The sequence below is a fragment of the Bos indicus x Bos taurus genome, chromosome X (assembly GCF_003369695.1).
Source record: "Bos indicus x Bos taurus breed Angus x Brahman F1 hybrid chromosome X, Bos_hybrid_MaternalHap_v2.0, whole genome shotgun sequence".
Lineage (NCBI taxonomy): Eukaryota > Metazoa > Chordata > Mammalia > Artiodactyla > Bovidae > Bos > Bos indicus x Bos taurus.
The window spans coordinates 16,712,447-16,726,021 of NC_040105.1; the positions used below are offsets into that span (position 1 = coordinate 16,712,447).

At 40.5% G+C, this 13,575-nt stretch overlaps 1 protein-coding gene across 8 annotated transcripts in view; it reads right to left on the bottom strand.

Annotated features, from left to right (window-relative positions):
- ADGRG2 (adhesion G protein-coupled receptor G2) overlaps positions 1-13,575 on the bottom strand; it is a 127,714-nt gene that overhangs the window by 14,136 nt on the left and 100,003 nt on the right. For all 8 annotated transcript variants that reach the window (XM_027534230.1, XM_027534231.1, XM_027534227.1 and 5 more), the window contains 10 exons: positions 12,972-13,038; positions 9,607-9,998; positions 7,982-8,153; positions 7,622-7,778; positions 6,341-6,484; positions 5,141-5,263; positions 4,469-4,514; positions 4,245-4,348; positions 3,366-3,487; positions 1,512-1,780 (listed from right to left, as the gene is read on the bottom strand). In XM_027534230.1, the coding sequence (XP_027390031.1) occupies positions 1,512-1,780; positions 3,366-3,487; positions 4,245-4,348; positions 4,469-4,514; positions 5,141-5,263; positions 6,341-6,484; positions 7,622-7,778; positions 7,982-8,153; positions 9,607-9,998; positions 12,972-13,038 (1,596 nt within the window). The remainder of the gene's footprint in view (positions 1-1,511; positions 1,781-3,365; positions 3,488-4,244; positions 4,349-4,468; positions 4,515-5,140; positions 5,264-6,340; positions 6,485-7,621; positions 7,779-7,981; positions 8,154-9,606; positions 9,999-12,971; positions 13,039-13,575) is intronic.

Consider the following 13,575-nt stretch of genomic DNA (forward strand, 5'->3'; position numbering starts at 1 on the left):
CTAATGCAGTAGAAGGGCATGCCTAAGAGATGAGAAAGCCAGCCTCAGCTGTTCTTGAGCTGTGGGAATTAGGGTAAATCACGTCTTCACCTGGTATTAGCAATAACCACCCGTACCTTGGGGCTTTCAGGATCCTAGTTCCCTGACCAGGGATTGAACCCAGGCCTCCTGGCATTGGAAGTGTAGAGTCCAAACCACTGGACCGCCAGGGAATTCCCCTGGCTTATTTTTTATGGGGTTACTTGTGTGAAAATACATCGAGACATAAAGTATTATACATAATGTTATATATTACTTGTTGATTATCTAAAGGACTGTTCAGCGGAAGTGTCAGCTTATTATTTTTTTCCTAAGAGAGCAAAACCAAGATCGATGGGTAAGTGCTACCAGAGAGCCAAGTGAACTTAATGGAAAACCAGAACTGTAGAGCTTTAGAAAATGGTCACTGGCTGTCTTGTAAGGTATTAAAAATAAGACAACAGGTCCAAAATCGAGTTGCTTATGCTAGCCACAGTTCACCGAACTGAGACTTAACTCCATCACAGCTTTGGCTCTCCCAGAAATGAAATCTTAAACCAATCAATCAGAAATTGCCCAATCATCACTAGTTAGGTAACCTGTCTGAGAGACCCTGGAAATCCTCAGAGGAAAGTAAGCTTGCAATAACCAACCCACTTTTTGCCCAGATTGACTTCCTTGTTCCTGCTTCCTTCTGCCTATAAAGTCTTTCACTTAGTACAGCTCCTCAAATCTCCTTTCTGTCTGCTAGACGGGATGCTGCCCAATTCATGAAGTATTCAATAAAGCCTGAAAGATCTCTCAAACGCACTCAGTAGAATCTTGTTTGTAATTAAAGTAATGAGCTCCCCAATAATAGAAGTATTCAAGCAGAGGTCAAATTATCTCTAGTCAAAACTAAGTCAAGTCCAGGAGGTTCCTACATTTGGTGGAGAGTTGAATGAAGAACTCTTCAAGATCTTGGGGCATCTAAGATTTAGTGACCAACAATCAACAGGTGGCATAATTAGGAATACTGGGCTGGTATGGTGATGAAGTTACATTAGACTTTATCTGTATGTTCTCTCTCTGCCCTGCTGAGCACACGGCTGTGCATGTGTGTGAATCTGGGAGGTACAGAGCAGAGTGAGGCTAGTTGGGAGCTCAGGGACTGACAGTCTGACCTCATTATCACCAAGCTAATATTTTCAAGTGACTGAGCGCCTTCTGTGTGCCAGCCCCAGTTCTAGTCACTAGAGATACAAAAAAGATTCATAGCCCTAACTTCAGAGTGTTGCGGTCATAACCAATCCAGCATAAATATACAGGTGTTCTAGAAATAGACTTGACGAGGCTCCTCTTTGGGCAATGAAACATGAAAAGAAGAATAAAGCTGTTTTAGAAACCTGCCAAGTGTGACCTGCTTCATCAATGTTTCTATTTGATTAAAAATCAAAACACTGGAGAAAAAGCAGGAAAAGCCCAGGCAATGTGTGAGCAAAAATAATACATACCCCAACCAAAAATGCAGAATTTAAGGATGTATTTTCGGATGTAAGTATTAAACACTTTGACAAGGGCCAGGTACATATGGAATGCTTCCAAGCCCATCCATGTGAATGAGACCAAGAGAAAATAATGCAGAAATACAGCCACTGAGATGCAGAGGCCTCTTATGTCATACAAAGCAATCCACGAGTCCAAGAGGAACACCAGGTTCAGCAGGAGCAGGGCTGCGCACAGCTGGATGAGGATTTTGGAAGGGTAATCCCTCCGGATCTTTCTAAAAGGAAAGGACAAGAAAAGAATTAGCATCACAGTCTGCTGATGCTTATGTGAGCTAGCATGTCTGAGTTCAAAGTGATTTATTTTTATTCTTTGGTGACTGTCTATATGCATAAATTTCTTCTCTTTGAGTGCATGTCTGTATGTGTGTGTGTGGTGGGTAGGTGGAGGCATTACAACTAACAATAGCAACAAAGGAAAAATCTAAACGGAATCATCTGTGATAACCATGTGGAAATTTTATGTTTATATTTCTATGGAATCTTTAACATGCTGACTACTGACCCACCCTTTCAAATAGTATGTAGTAGAGTCTCATGAGCACCTACCCCCATTTCTCCCAAACTCCTGGAAGCATCGCTGCTTCTCATACAATAGGCTCCTCTATTCAGATCTTCAAAACATAGCCAGATTCTCCTGTTATTTTATGTTACTAGTTAAAATGAGATCATGGAAACAAGAGTTCAAACTATAGCTAAATGAAACAGGCAGAGGAAAATACAGTTAATTGATGACATGTACATGTTTACGTGTGTGAAATTAGATCTGGTGAGATCATTCTGAGTAATGGCTGGCCTTATAGTAATTTAGTGTCATTAATCCTTCTAACGGTCCACTAGAAGATCTGTACTCACAGCTGGACCCTAAGTTTGGCACTAAAAGTGAATTTGTGTATTTCCTGATTAGTGTCCAAAAATCTAAACCCCAGAACTTATATACTGTTTCATTTAAAATAGTGTTGGGGAGGTGGTTCCATGGTAGCTCAGCTGGTAAAGAATCTGCCTGCAATGCAGGAGAACCTGGTTCGATTCCTGGGTTGGGAAGAGCCCCTGGAGAAGGAAATGGCAACCCACTCCAGTATTCTTGCCTGGAAAATCCCATGGACAGAAGAGCCTGGTGGGCTACAGTCCATGCGGTTGCAAAGAGTCAGACAAGACTGAATGACTAAGCACAAATGTAAAAAAAGTGCCTATGTTTCCTTCTTTTCTGACAGAATTTATTGGAATCCCGCCCACCCCCCCCCCCCCCAACAAAGTAACCAAAGGGACCATTCTGGTAAGCCAAGGAGATGCTGTCATCTGGAATGTCGTTCTTTCTTTGACCTACAAAGCTGCACCCAATTTGTATCTATATTTTTCAGGGAGGCTTGATATCCTTTATTCTTCTTCATCCCCACACCCATTAATGTATTTAATCTTTTGTGTTTGCTTGGTATAATTTAGAAACAATATATTAAACACAGCTCTTCTGCTGTGTATGGAGCTATGGCCTGTTTCACATTGTAAGCTCTTGTTTTTCCAGGTCTGCATCTATCTTTCATTTCTCACTTAATGTCAACTAGGTACCAAGCATCATTTTAGGGTACAAGGATGATTAAGACACAACTCCTGCCTTCAGTGAGTGTACAAACTACTGGAAGTAAGTAAGCATGTAAACCAAAGTCCCATTAAGTTTCACATATACATGGCCCCACTAGAGGGGTGGACAGGGTAAGCTAGGCCAAGGAGCACTTATTTAATACATTTTGGCCACTGAGGTGACCACTACATCATATAATCCAGTTTCTAGTTGTGGATACTCACTCAAAGGCTATGTAGGTTACAAGAGTAACTGACAGAAAAATTGATGAAAGCCCACAACCAATATAGGTAATAAATGTTAGGGCCATCATCTGAGCTGGTGGCAAGGATGTTCGAGACAAGTCCTAGAAAAGAAAATATTGCTTTCAAGACCAAATATTTTAAAATAAATGACACAGTTATAATTTACATTATTGGGTAGTCTAAGATTGTTCAACAAGCCTACAAGGTAGGCACAATTATTATCATCCTGTTGAGATAATAAAAAATGAGACCCAGAGAGGTTAAGTAATTTGCTCAGGGTCACAAAGCTACGAAGTAGAGGAACCAGGATCCAGGTCTGGCTGACTTCAAAGCCCATGTACTTGATCACTACATTATGGTGCTCTGCAGAAGCCCCAGGCTAGAGCCTAAAGATGTGAATTTGACTTCTGGCTCTTATATTTCTTAGTCTATGACTGTGGACAATTACCTCACAAATGAGTCTTTAAAATGACAATAAAAACACCCCATTCTACCTATATTGTAGGATTGTTGGGTAGATTAAATAAGAGAATTTATGTCATGTTTTATAAAAATTTTAAAGTACACTGCCAACTAAACCATTTTCATTACCCATTTTAATCTTAATTCCCTAGCCCTCTTATAGCTATTTTAAAAAGAACTTAAATGTAAAATTAGAATAAGAAAAAATACTTTGTTCAAATATTTTTCTTCAAGTATATATGCATATTAGAAGAGTCATTTCATTGGTCTTTAACTTTGCCACAGTATCATGAAATCTGCTGATCCATCAAGTCATCCACCAGATAGACTTCATAGCACAATGCCCAGCTACCCCTCAGACCCAGAATCTAAGGCCAGGCAAAGTGGGGATGTTACCAGCAGAACGCCGAAGCTTGTAAGGTGGCTGCAGGTACAGGTGGTCTCATTCAGCCTCCTGTCTTTGACAGAGCAGCCATCAGATGACCAGCCTCCTCTGCCACCTAGGGGGCATGGGAAAGAGTGTCTGTCCCTGCAGAAAGGCCACTGCACCAATCACTGCTCCTTCCTCCCCATTCCCCTTTCCCACTCAAGACTTTGAAAAAGTTACGTCTGGAACCTACCATTTCTGCCCAAGTCCCAAAATACACATCTCACTGTTAAGACATCCTGTAACAGAAGGACACATTACCAATAATTTATCCAACTGAAAAAAACTGAAAAGCAATTAGAAAAAAATGACATTTGAACATTTCAGAATCTCATTCTAGATTTTAGGGGAGTTCTTATTTTATACGGGTCTCTAGAAGTCAGTGAGTCTCATATAGGTCAGCACTTTTTAACCTCAGCCATTGGGTGCAATTGCCTTGTGTTAAAAGGCACATTCTGATTCACTGGGTCTGGGGTGGGCCCAAGAGTCTGCATTCTAGCAAGCTCCCAGGGGAGCTGCAGGTCTGCAAACCATACTCTGAGCAGCGAGGTCATAGATGATGCTCAGTGAACTGGACTTTGCAAGATGCTTTCTCTTTGGAGGTGAGAATCAGACCTGGAGCTGCAGATCTAAATGCACTGAAAATTGGCAATAAGAGCTTGCTTTTTACACTGCTCCTTCCTAGAAAGTAGGAAGGCAGTTATTAGGCACGCTCAAACCCTATGAGCATGATTCTAGTCTCACACACAGCCCTAACTGGGTCTAAGGTGCTGCTGGACCGACTTTTTTCAGGCTAAGTCACACAGGGAGAGTTTGCATGAGGTGTCTCTGGCCAAGGCACACAGACCAGACAGGCCCCTCTCACCTGGCTCGGGTCGATATGCTTTAAGGTAACCGTCACGTTTCTTGTCAAGTTCTTGACTGTCAGGTTCGCAACGCTTGAGGAAATGACATAGCTGATCAGAGAGAGGTTCTCCAAGGCAGGGTCCTAGCACATCAAAGAATCAACAAGATGGCAAGAGAAAATGAAATGTTATCAGACAATTTAAGAGTTAGAAGGGACCCTAGTTAGTAGTTTAGTCGCTAAATTGTGTCTGACTCTTGGCGACCCCATGAACTGTAGCCTGCCAGGCTCCTCCGTCCATGGGATTCTCCAGGTAAGAATACTGGAGTGGGTTGCCATTTCCTTCTCCAGGGGATCTTCCCAACCCAGGAATCGAACCCAGGTCTCCTGCATTGCAGGCAGATTCTTTACTGACTGAACTACGAGGGAAGCCCAGAAGGGACCCTAAGGACTATTTAGTCAACATTGTTTATTTTACTGCCTACGTCAGGAATTCAGGGACAGGGAGTAAAGTGACTTCCCCAAGGACCGTAATGAGAAGCAGAGCTTGTTCCACTATAGTATGCTCTAAAAACTGAATTAAATTTCATAGACTGACACAAGACCCTCATGAATCTTAAAGGAACATAATAACATTAAGCCATTTAAACTGTATTCCTAAGCAAGTTACCTAACCTCTCTATGCCTCTATGTCCTCATCTGTAAAATGAGGTTAATAGTTTAATAGTTTCTCCCTCAGGGAGTTGTTGAGAGGATTAGAGTTAGCATTTCTAAGTGTTTATGATACTGCACAGCAATTGATAAATACTTTGTGTTGGTTATTGTTATTTATCCTCAACAGCATCATTAGGTCCTGTTTAAAAATAAACTACAGCTTTTCATCAATCCATCTGACTTATAGTAGACTTAAGAATGGGCTTCCCAGGTGGCACTAGTGATAAAGAAGCTGCCTGCCAATGCAGGAGACATAAGAGATGTAGGTTCGATCCCTGGGTCGGGAAGATCCCCTGGAGGCGGGCATGGCAACCCACTCCAGTATTCTTGCCTGGAGAATCCCATGGGCAGAGGAGCCTGGCAGGCTACTGCCCACAGAGTTGCACAGAGTCAGACACAACTGAAGGGACTTGGCATGCATGCCAGCTTAAGAATATTGGAGGATTATAAGAAATAAAACTCCAGTCTCCCAGAATCTAAACCATGAGCAATTAGAGGCAACTTTACCTGAAACAGGGCAGGAGTTTCAAAAAAGTTGAACTGCACCCTGGAAGCCAGCTCCACAGCATCAGCTGGTAAATGACTCATCAACGATGAAGGCAAAGTAATAACGCCAATACTGTTCTCTGGAGCCTGAGCTTCCAGAGAAACCTGAAAATGAAGCAAAAGATTATAAAAATGTCTGGGGCTCGTATAATGAGGACAGGGAAAACACAACAAGTAATTAAGATGGAGGGTCCTGTAAAGGCATTTATTTGTGGTATCTCTACGTACAATTGGTTCTGGTTTCTCTGATTACTATGGAATTAGAGGCTGTGTAGGGAGATGTGATAGGGAGATGAGGCTTTGGATCAGGAGAGAAAACATTTTATGGATAAAGGAAATGCAGAAACAATCAGAAAGTGCAGGATATTATATGTCAATTATATCTCAGTAAAGCTTGGGGAAAAGATAAAGTTCAGGATAACTGCACAGGGAGCCCAGGGAGACGACAGTAGCAAACATACCAACTTAGTGACCTGTTAGGGCAAAGTCACTGTAGAACCACATGCACAAAATTTGTAAAGGGAAGACTACAAAAATGAAGTTAAAAGACAAGACTTGGTTTTACTCGCATGTTTTCAGCAGCCCCACCTACCCATCCCTCTAATAGGTGGATAGAAAACACTAGAAGCAGGATTGATATTCAGCACCACTATTTCAATAGGTTAAAATATTGAAATGGGTTGAAAAGTAGGGACACATTTGGTGTCCCTGCACACTCCCAACTGCCTAGAACCCACTGGACACCTCCCCCACTTCCCCCCAAACTTCCACAATCCAGTTGCTAAAGGGTTAACAATGGGTGCAATAAGGACCTCTGAGATCTTGCTCCAGCCAATGTCCTTTTTTTTTTTTAATTTAAATTTATTTATTTTAATTGGAGGCTAATTACTTTACAATATTGTATTGGTTTTGCCATACATCAACATGAATCCACCACGGGTATACACATGTTCCCCATCCTGAACCCCCCTCCCACCTCCCTCCCCGTACCATTCCTCTGGGTCATCCAAGTGCACCAGCCCCAAGCATCCTGTATCCTGCATTGAACCTGGACTGGCGATTCATTTCTTATATGATATTACACAATGTCCTTCTTTTGATTCTGTGATGCCTCATTGTTCTAGATGCTAAATATTTTGAATATCACCCATGGTATAAATAGTAATGGCCTTAATCATGAAGTACATGAGGACTATAATCATATAAAAGAAAAGGTCTTTCCTACAATAAATTAGGATGTACCTGAAGATTCGCAGGGTCTTGGGCAGCAAAAGTAGTTGTGTCAAAATTACTGGCATTCACTCTGATCACAGCCAGAGCCAAAGAAGGGGAGGTCAGACTTATTGTCTTGGTTGAAAAATTCAGCTGTAAGCCAATGTCATCCACTACTTTTAGCAATCTGTAAAGAGAAGTAGCAGTTCAAATTCAGCACTCTGACTGAATTGTTTTCCCCAGTGTAAGCAGAATACAGAAAAGAAACTTAACAAGTCATTATTAACCTCATAAGTGGGAGAAAAATACTTGGGTATAATTAATCATCTAGAAGCATCATTATTATTAGAAGATCCCCTCTCATGACCATATTAGTGTGCTAAGTCATACCTTTGGGCCAAAGGGGCCAGCAAGGTGGGCGGAGAATGAAGGAGTCGGCTGACTTGGTTTATCATTTGTCCTGCGAGTTTAGGCTCCAAGCTGCCTAAGGACAGAGCCCGCTCCATCCGGGACACTTGGTTCTCAAGATCAGAAACACTGATGCTGCTGGTATGAACAATTTCTGTAACAAGAGAACCAAATCACTTTATGAAAACATAATGGAAAAATCACTCATAAAGAAACATACATAGACTCTGTGACCTCGAAAACCCAACCCTAGGTATTTGCCCCAGGGTAAGGAAAACATGTTCATAAATGTTATAGTAGGCTCTTACCAACAGTGTAGGAGGGTTCCCTTTTCTCCACATCCTCTCCAGAATTTATTATTTATAGACTTTTTGATGATGGCCATTCTGACTGGTGTGAGGTGATACCTCACTATAGTTTTGATTTGCATTTCCATAATAATTAGCAATGATGAGCATCTTTTCAAGTGTCTACTGGCTATCTGTATGTCTCCTAACAATGAAGTTGCTAAATTCCACCACTTAACATCCTATTTCTTATTTTGCATATTCCCTTCTAATCTTTATCCACACAATAAAACACTATTATAAACATGATGTGCAAACTAAATATTTGCTTTGGCATTATTTTCACTTCACTTAAGACTTAAAAAATGCCCCAAGTTTCTGTCTGTTTATGCACAGCTGCATACTAGACATGCTATTGAGGTGGCATATCATATTTCATCATTCCTCTCTTGTGGAATTCAAAAAAAATCTCAAGCCATTTGGCAGAGGCTCCAGATCTCCTGGACAGGCTTGCCTGAGGCAGAGGAGGCGAGAACACAACAGCTCAAGTCTCGTGTCTCCAAGAATTTCACTTTGCTTCACCCTCCAAATTCTAGAGGAAGACCTGCTATATCTTATTCACTGGACTTAAACTCCAGAGATTATGCAGAATTCTCTCTGCTTCCTTCCCTCTTCCCTTTATCCTTTCACTCTCAAGCGTACTTTGTGTCCGGGAGCCTGGTGCAGTTTCTGTGGCATTCTCATATTCACCATTATTCCAAACCTATGTGGTTAGTGTGGTTATTTCCATCTTAAGGTAGACCAGGCTCAGTCAGGAGGAGCTAAAAGGCTTATTCCAAATCCCACCACCTGTGAGGGCCTAGGCAGACCTGCCCTGAGGTCTTCTGAATGGTCTTCCCCTTCTCATGGCTCCTCTGGCTCATCGCCAGCTCTGGCATTCTGTGCCATTTCAAGAACATCAATTTTTTTCTTTTGTTTTGTCTAAATGGAGTTCCTGCTTTTAATGGTTGAAAACTGGTCTCTTCAGAATGTTGAAAACAGTGACCCACCTTTTGCAGGAGAAAGAAACCTGTAAAATAACTCATCTGGATAAAATGAGATCTGTCTTTGCCTCAGAGCTATTTATCTTGGCCAAACAATCAATCTCAACTGTATCTGTGTTCTACGAATGCCCAAAGGAAAGCTCTCAAAATCAAGCAGACATCACAAAAAGAAAGGCTTAATGTGGTCTCATTGCAGACATCATAATTTGGCAGGCAGCTGGGTTTCAGGTGGCTCAAATGACAAAAACATGGGAGCAGTGTGGCTTGTCATATTTACCTGTCTTGTCAGGAGGTATGCCGGTCGTGTTGACGTTCACAGGGGCAGACGTGGTTGGAGAGGGGGCTGACGACTTCCCAGGGGACAGGGTGAGGGGAAGATCAGGTGGAGGCTTAGGGGAAGAGACAGTTCCAGATGGCAGGGGCATATCAATGGCTGGGCTGGAAGTTATGGGAGCTGAAGGCTGGGGAGAAGGTAGTGGAATCACCCCTGTTGGAGAGTGAGGGCTCTGGGTTACAACTGGATGAGCTAGAGGCTCAGCAAAAGAGAAGGCACTAGAGATCTGGGACACAATGGTGGCCGGAGGAGCAACTGGGATGGCATTGCTGGAAGAAGAGAATGGTGGGCCGTGTGGATGACGAGCGAGACACTCAACGGGATCCTGCAGGTCACTAAAGGCAAGAATCAGAGAGATGCATATGAGACACAAACAAGCTACAGAGGCTAAGCTCTTCTCCTGGCAACCATGTGACACCACCAAGGCGACACGGCTCCGTTGTGGACTTGCATTTGCAGATCCTCTGTGTACCTGCCAATGGTCTCCTGCCCCTGCCCACTTCCACCACCTTCTCCCCAGGAGAGGAATTAGCCAGGAGGGATGCTCTTTTTTGAATTCACAGTTCTGCTTCACTTGTTCACTGCTACTCCCTGATTCTACACGTCATCACTTTTCAGTCAGTTGAGAAGAGCATGTACCACTGCCAGGTACTTCTTGGGAAGGGAGCTGTTGAATGCCCTGCAACCAAACTGGTGGTTTCCATATACTAGGAGTCTTTTTAGATTTCACAAAATTTATTCTTAAAAAAAAAATGGAATCACAGGCCCAAACTGTTTCAAACAAACTTAACATTTTTCTAAAATTAGAATCAAATACCAAAATGTAATTTTCTTGTAATATTCAAATCCACACTGACAAAACTGGCTCATCATTTTTAAGACAACTGATTTGACTTAGAAACTAAAGCATACCCATTTCAAAACTATGTGTGTCCATCCATAATAGATACACTAACTCACTAACTCTTGTGTCAACTCAGTATTAACACTGAGCTCAAAGGGGTAAGGAGTAAACTGAAAAGCAGCTCTAAATTAGTCAGTAACAATAAAATGTTCTTCAATTTTTTCTTACACTTTTTACAAAGTACATAATTCTGTTAATTACAATTACAATCTTCTGCATATTGATCAATAGAAAAATATGTAAAAATAATTATTATTGATTTGTACAGTAGAGTTTTTAATTTAAGGAAATTCTCATACTGGTCTTCGTGGTTCACAAATAAGCTTTTCCTTTCCAAGAAACTTCAAATTTAGGTCATTCACATGCATTGGTGCACTGGGAAAGGTAAATCACACAGCCATTTTTTGCTTCAACTTACTGAATTTTGTTTCAAGAAAATCTTGAGTTGGAATTAACAATATACAATTTTGTGTGAAATTGATGAGCACAGAAATCTGCCAGAATCAATTTTATACTGCATAGCCTGCCAAAGTACTAACTAGCATACAGTACCTGATGAAGAAATGTTGCTGAATGAAAAAAATGAATCAAGCTGGGGCCAAAGGGGTGGTCCCAGCTTATACATCAGCTACACCCTTAATGTTACTTTAGCCCAGTGGTTCCCAATCTTGGCTGTGCCTGAGAATTACCCAGAGGACCTTTTAAAAATTAGAGATTTCTGTGGCCTTCTCCTCAGTGTCTGATTTAGTTGGTCCTGAGGTGACAGTAAAGTCTCCTCATTGGATCCTGATGCTTTCAGAAATTCCATCTCCCAAGTGGGGTTCAACCCTCCACCTTGATGGGGGTATATTAAGCTTAAAACTCAAGTACTCTTTACCTTTATTACATAAAATGCTACATATCCTTAACTAAAGTTCTTCAGCTACTCCTAGGTGCCTAATGTTTCAATATATCCCCAAAATTTGGTCCACAAAGGGCAGACAGGCTACACTTAGCCTTTTATTCCCATATGAGAAGTTTCATATTAAAAAATTCATGTCCTTTTTTAAAAAATACAATTTTTATCTGTAGAAAAGTATACAAAATGCTGCAAAGAAAAAAAAAGTAAACAAGAAAATGACCATCCAGCAGGCAGGCCAATCACTGGGAACTCTTGTGAGCATTTTCATTCATTCAATTCCTGGGTTTTTCCATGTATATTTTCATACACTTTTGATCACACCATCCATGACTTTTGGGATCATCTACTATTTTGAAGAATCCATCTCCCTGCTTACCTCCACTGAGGCAGAGGTTAAGGTAGTGATTTGCAACTTCAGTTGCCCATTAGAACCACCAGGAAAGTTTTTTAAAACTCTTAATCCCTAGGCTATGCCCCAGACTCATTTAACCAGAATTACTGAGGGTGGAGACTAGAAATCAAAATTTTGAAACATTTTTAATTTGAACTAATTGTAGGCTTACAGAAACACTGCAAAAATAACACAGAGATTCATACACTCCTCACCCAGCTTCCCCCAATGTTAACATCTAACATCTGTAGTTTAATCCAAATAGCTACCAAACTTTAGCATATGACAAAGGTGACATCTCAGATCACTGAGGAAAGGGTGGACTTTTTAATAAATGGTGCTGGGACCACTGGATAGACATTTGGAAAAGATTAAATTACTCCCATGCCTCCCACCAAATAAGAATAAATTCCAAGTGGATCTAATGTAGACAAAAATCATATAAGTACTAGAAAAACACAAAGATGAATTCCTCTATATCTAGGTGTAGGGAAAGGCTACAAATAATGCCTCTAAATCCACAAGCAATAAAATAAAAGATTGATAAAATTTAGGTACATTTAAAATTTTTATTTGCATAACAAAAACTTCATAAACAAAGTCAGAAGATAACTGACAAACTGGGAGAAAATATTTGCAACGTATACCACAGACAAAGGTCTATTATCCACAATATATACAGTTCTCTTAAAAACTGATTAAATATCTAATGGGAAAAATACATGAACACACAATTCACAGAAATGATACAAAAACGGCCCCAAATATATGAAAGAAATGTCCAAACAGTTTTAGTAAGATAAGTACAAATAACATTAAGATACTATTCTTCCTATACCACACTGGAAAAACTTTTAAATATGAGGACACATTCAGGTGGTGAGGCTGGGAAGGCAGAATATTTTTAACACTCCTCAGGTGATTCTAATGTGCAACCAAGATTGCAAATCACTGATTTCAGGCAACAGAAACTTCATACAAAAGAAAATTGCTTTTTTTCCTAAAATTGAAAACCCTTCTTCACCATCAAAATTTCAAAATTCCTTAGCCAGCATGGTGATTAAATTATTATTATTATTATTAGGAAAAGGATTAGCATATTTGCTACATACCACTGCAGTTTCTTTACCTCCTCCAGGGAGGAAGGGCAGGGGGTCCTGGCAGAACAGCAGCACTGTTCTGGAGGAGACAAAAGGAAAAGTATGAAAATGCAAGGTCAAGAACAAGGCAAGGGAGAAGCTCAGATCCTTCAAGTATTATGATGCTCACACTGATGGCATTTTAAAGAACTTAAGTCTGAAACAGATGATAAAATAAATTGGATTCCATTATATTGACAATTATATATAAATAATAAGTGCTTAAAATATTTATTGAATGAATAATATGGGGTTGTATGCAGTATCAATTGCTCTTCAGCAACTCCTAAGAGAAATTCCGAAGTAAATATATCCCAGCAGCAATCGATCGAGCACCCCAAATAGAATTCTCTATCTCAATAGGGTTGTTTTATTCTGATTTCCAAAACAGTATACTGAGACTTTACTGAGAAAGCAGGAAAAAGCACCTTTTAGAGATCCCTAACAACTGCCCAACGACAAAAGACTCAAAACAGAAAGTTGTAACATATGTAAATTTATTCATTATATTTTCGATTTGAAAAAGATTACATCAAAGTCATTTGAAAATGAACACGGCCATAAAGATAGCGACAAC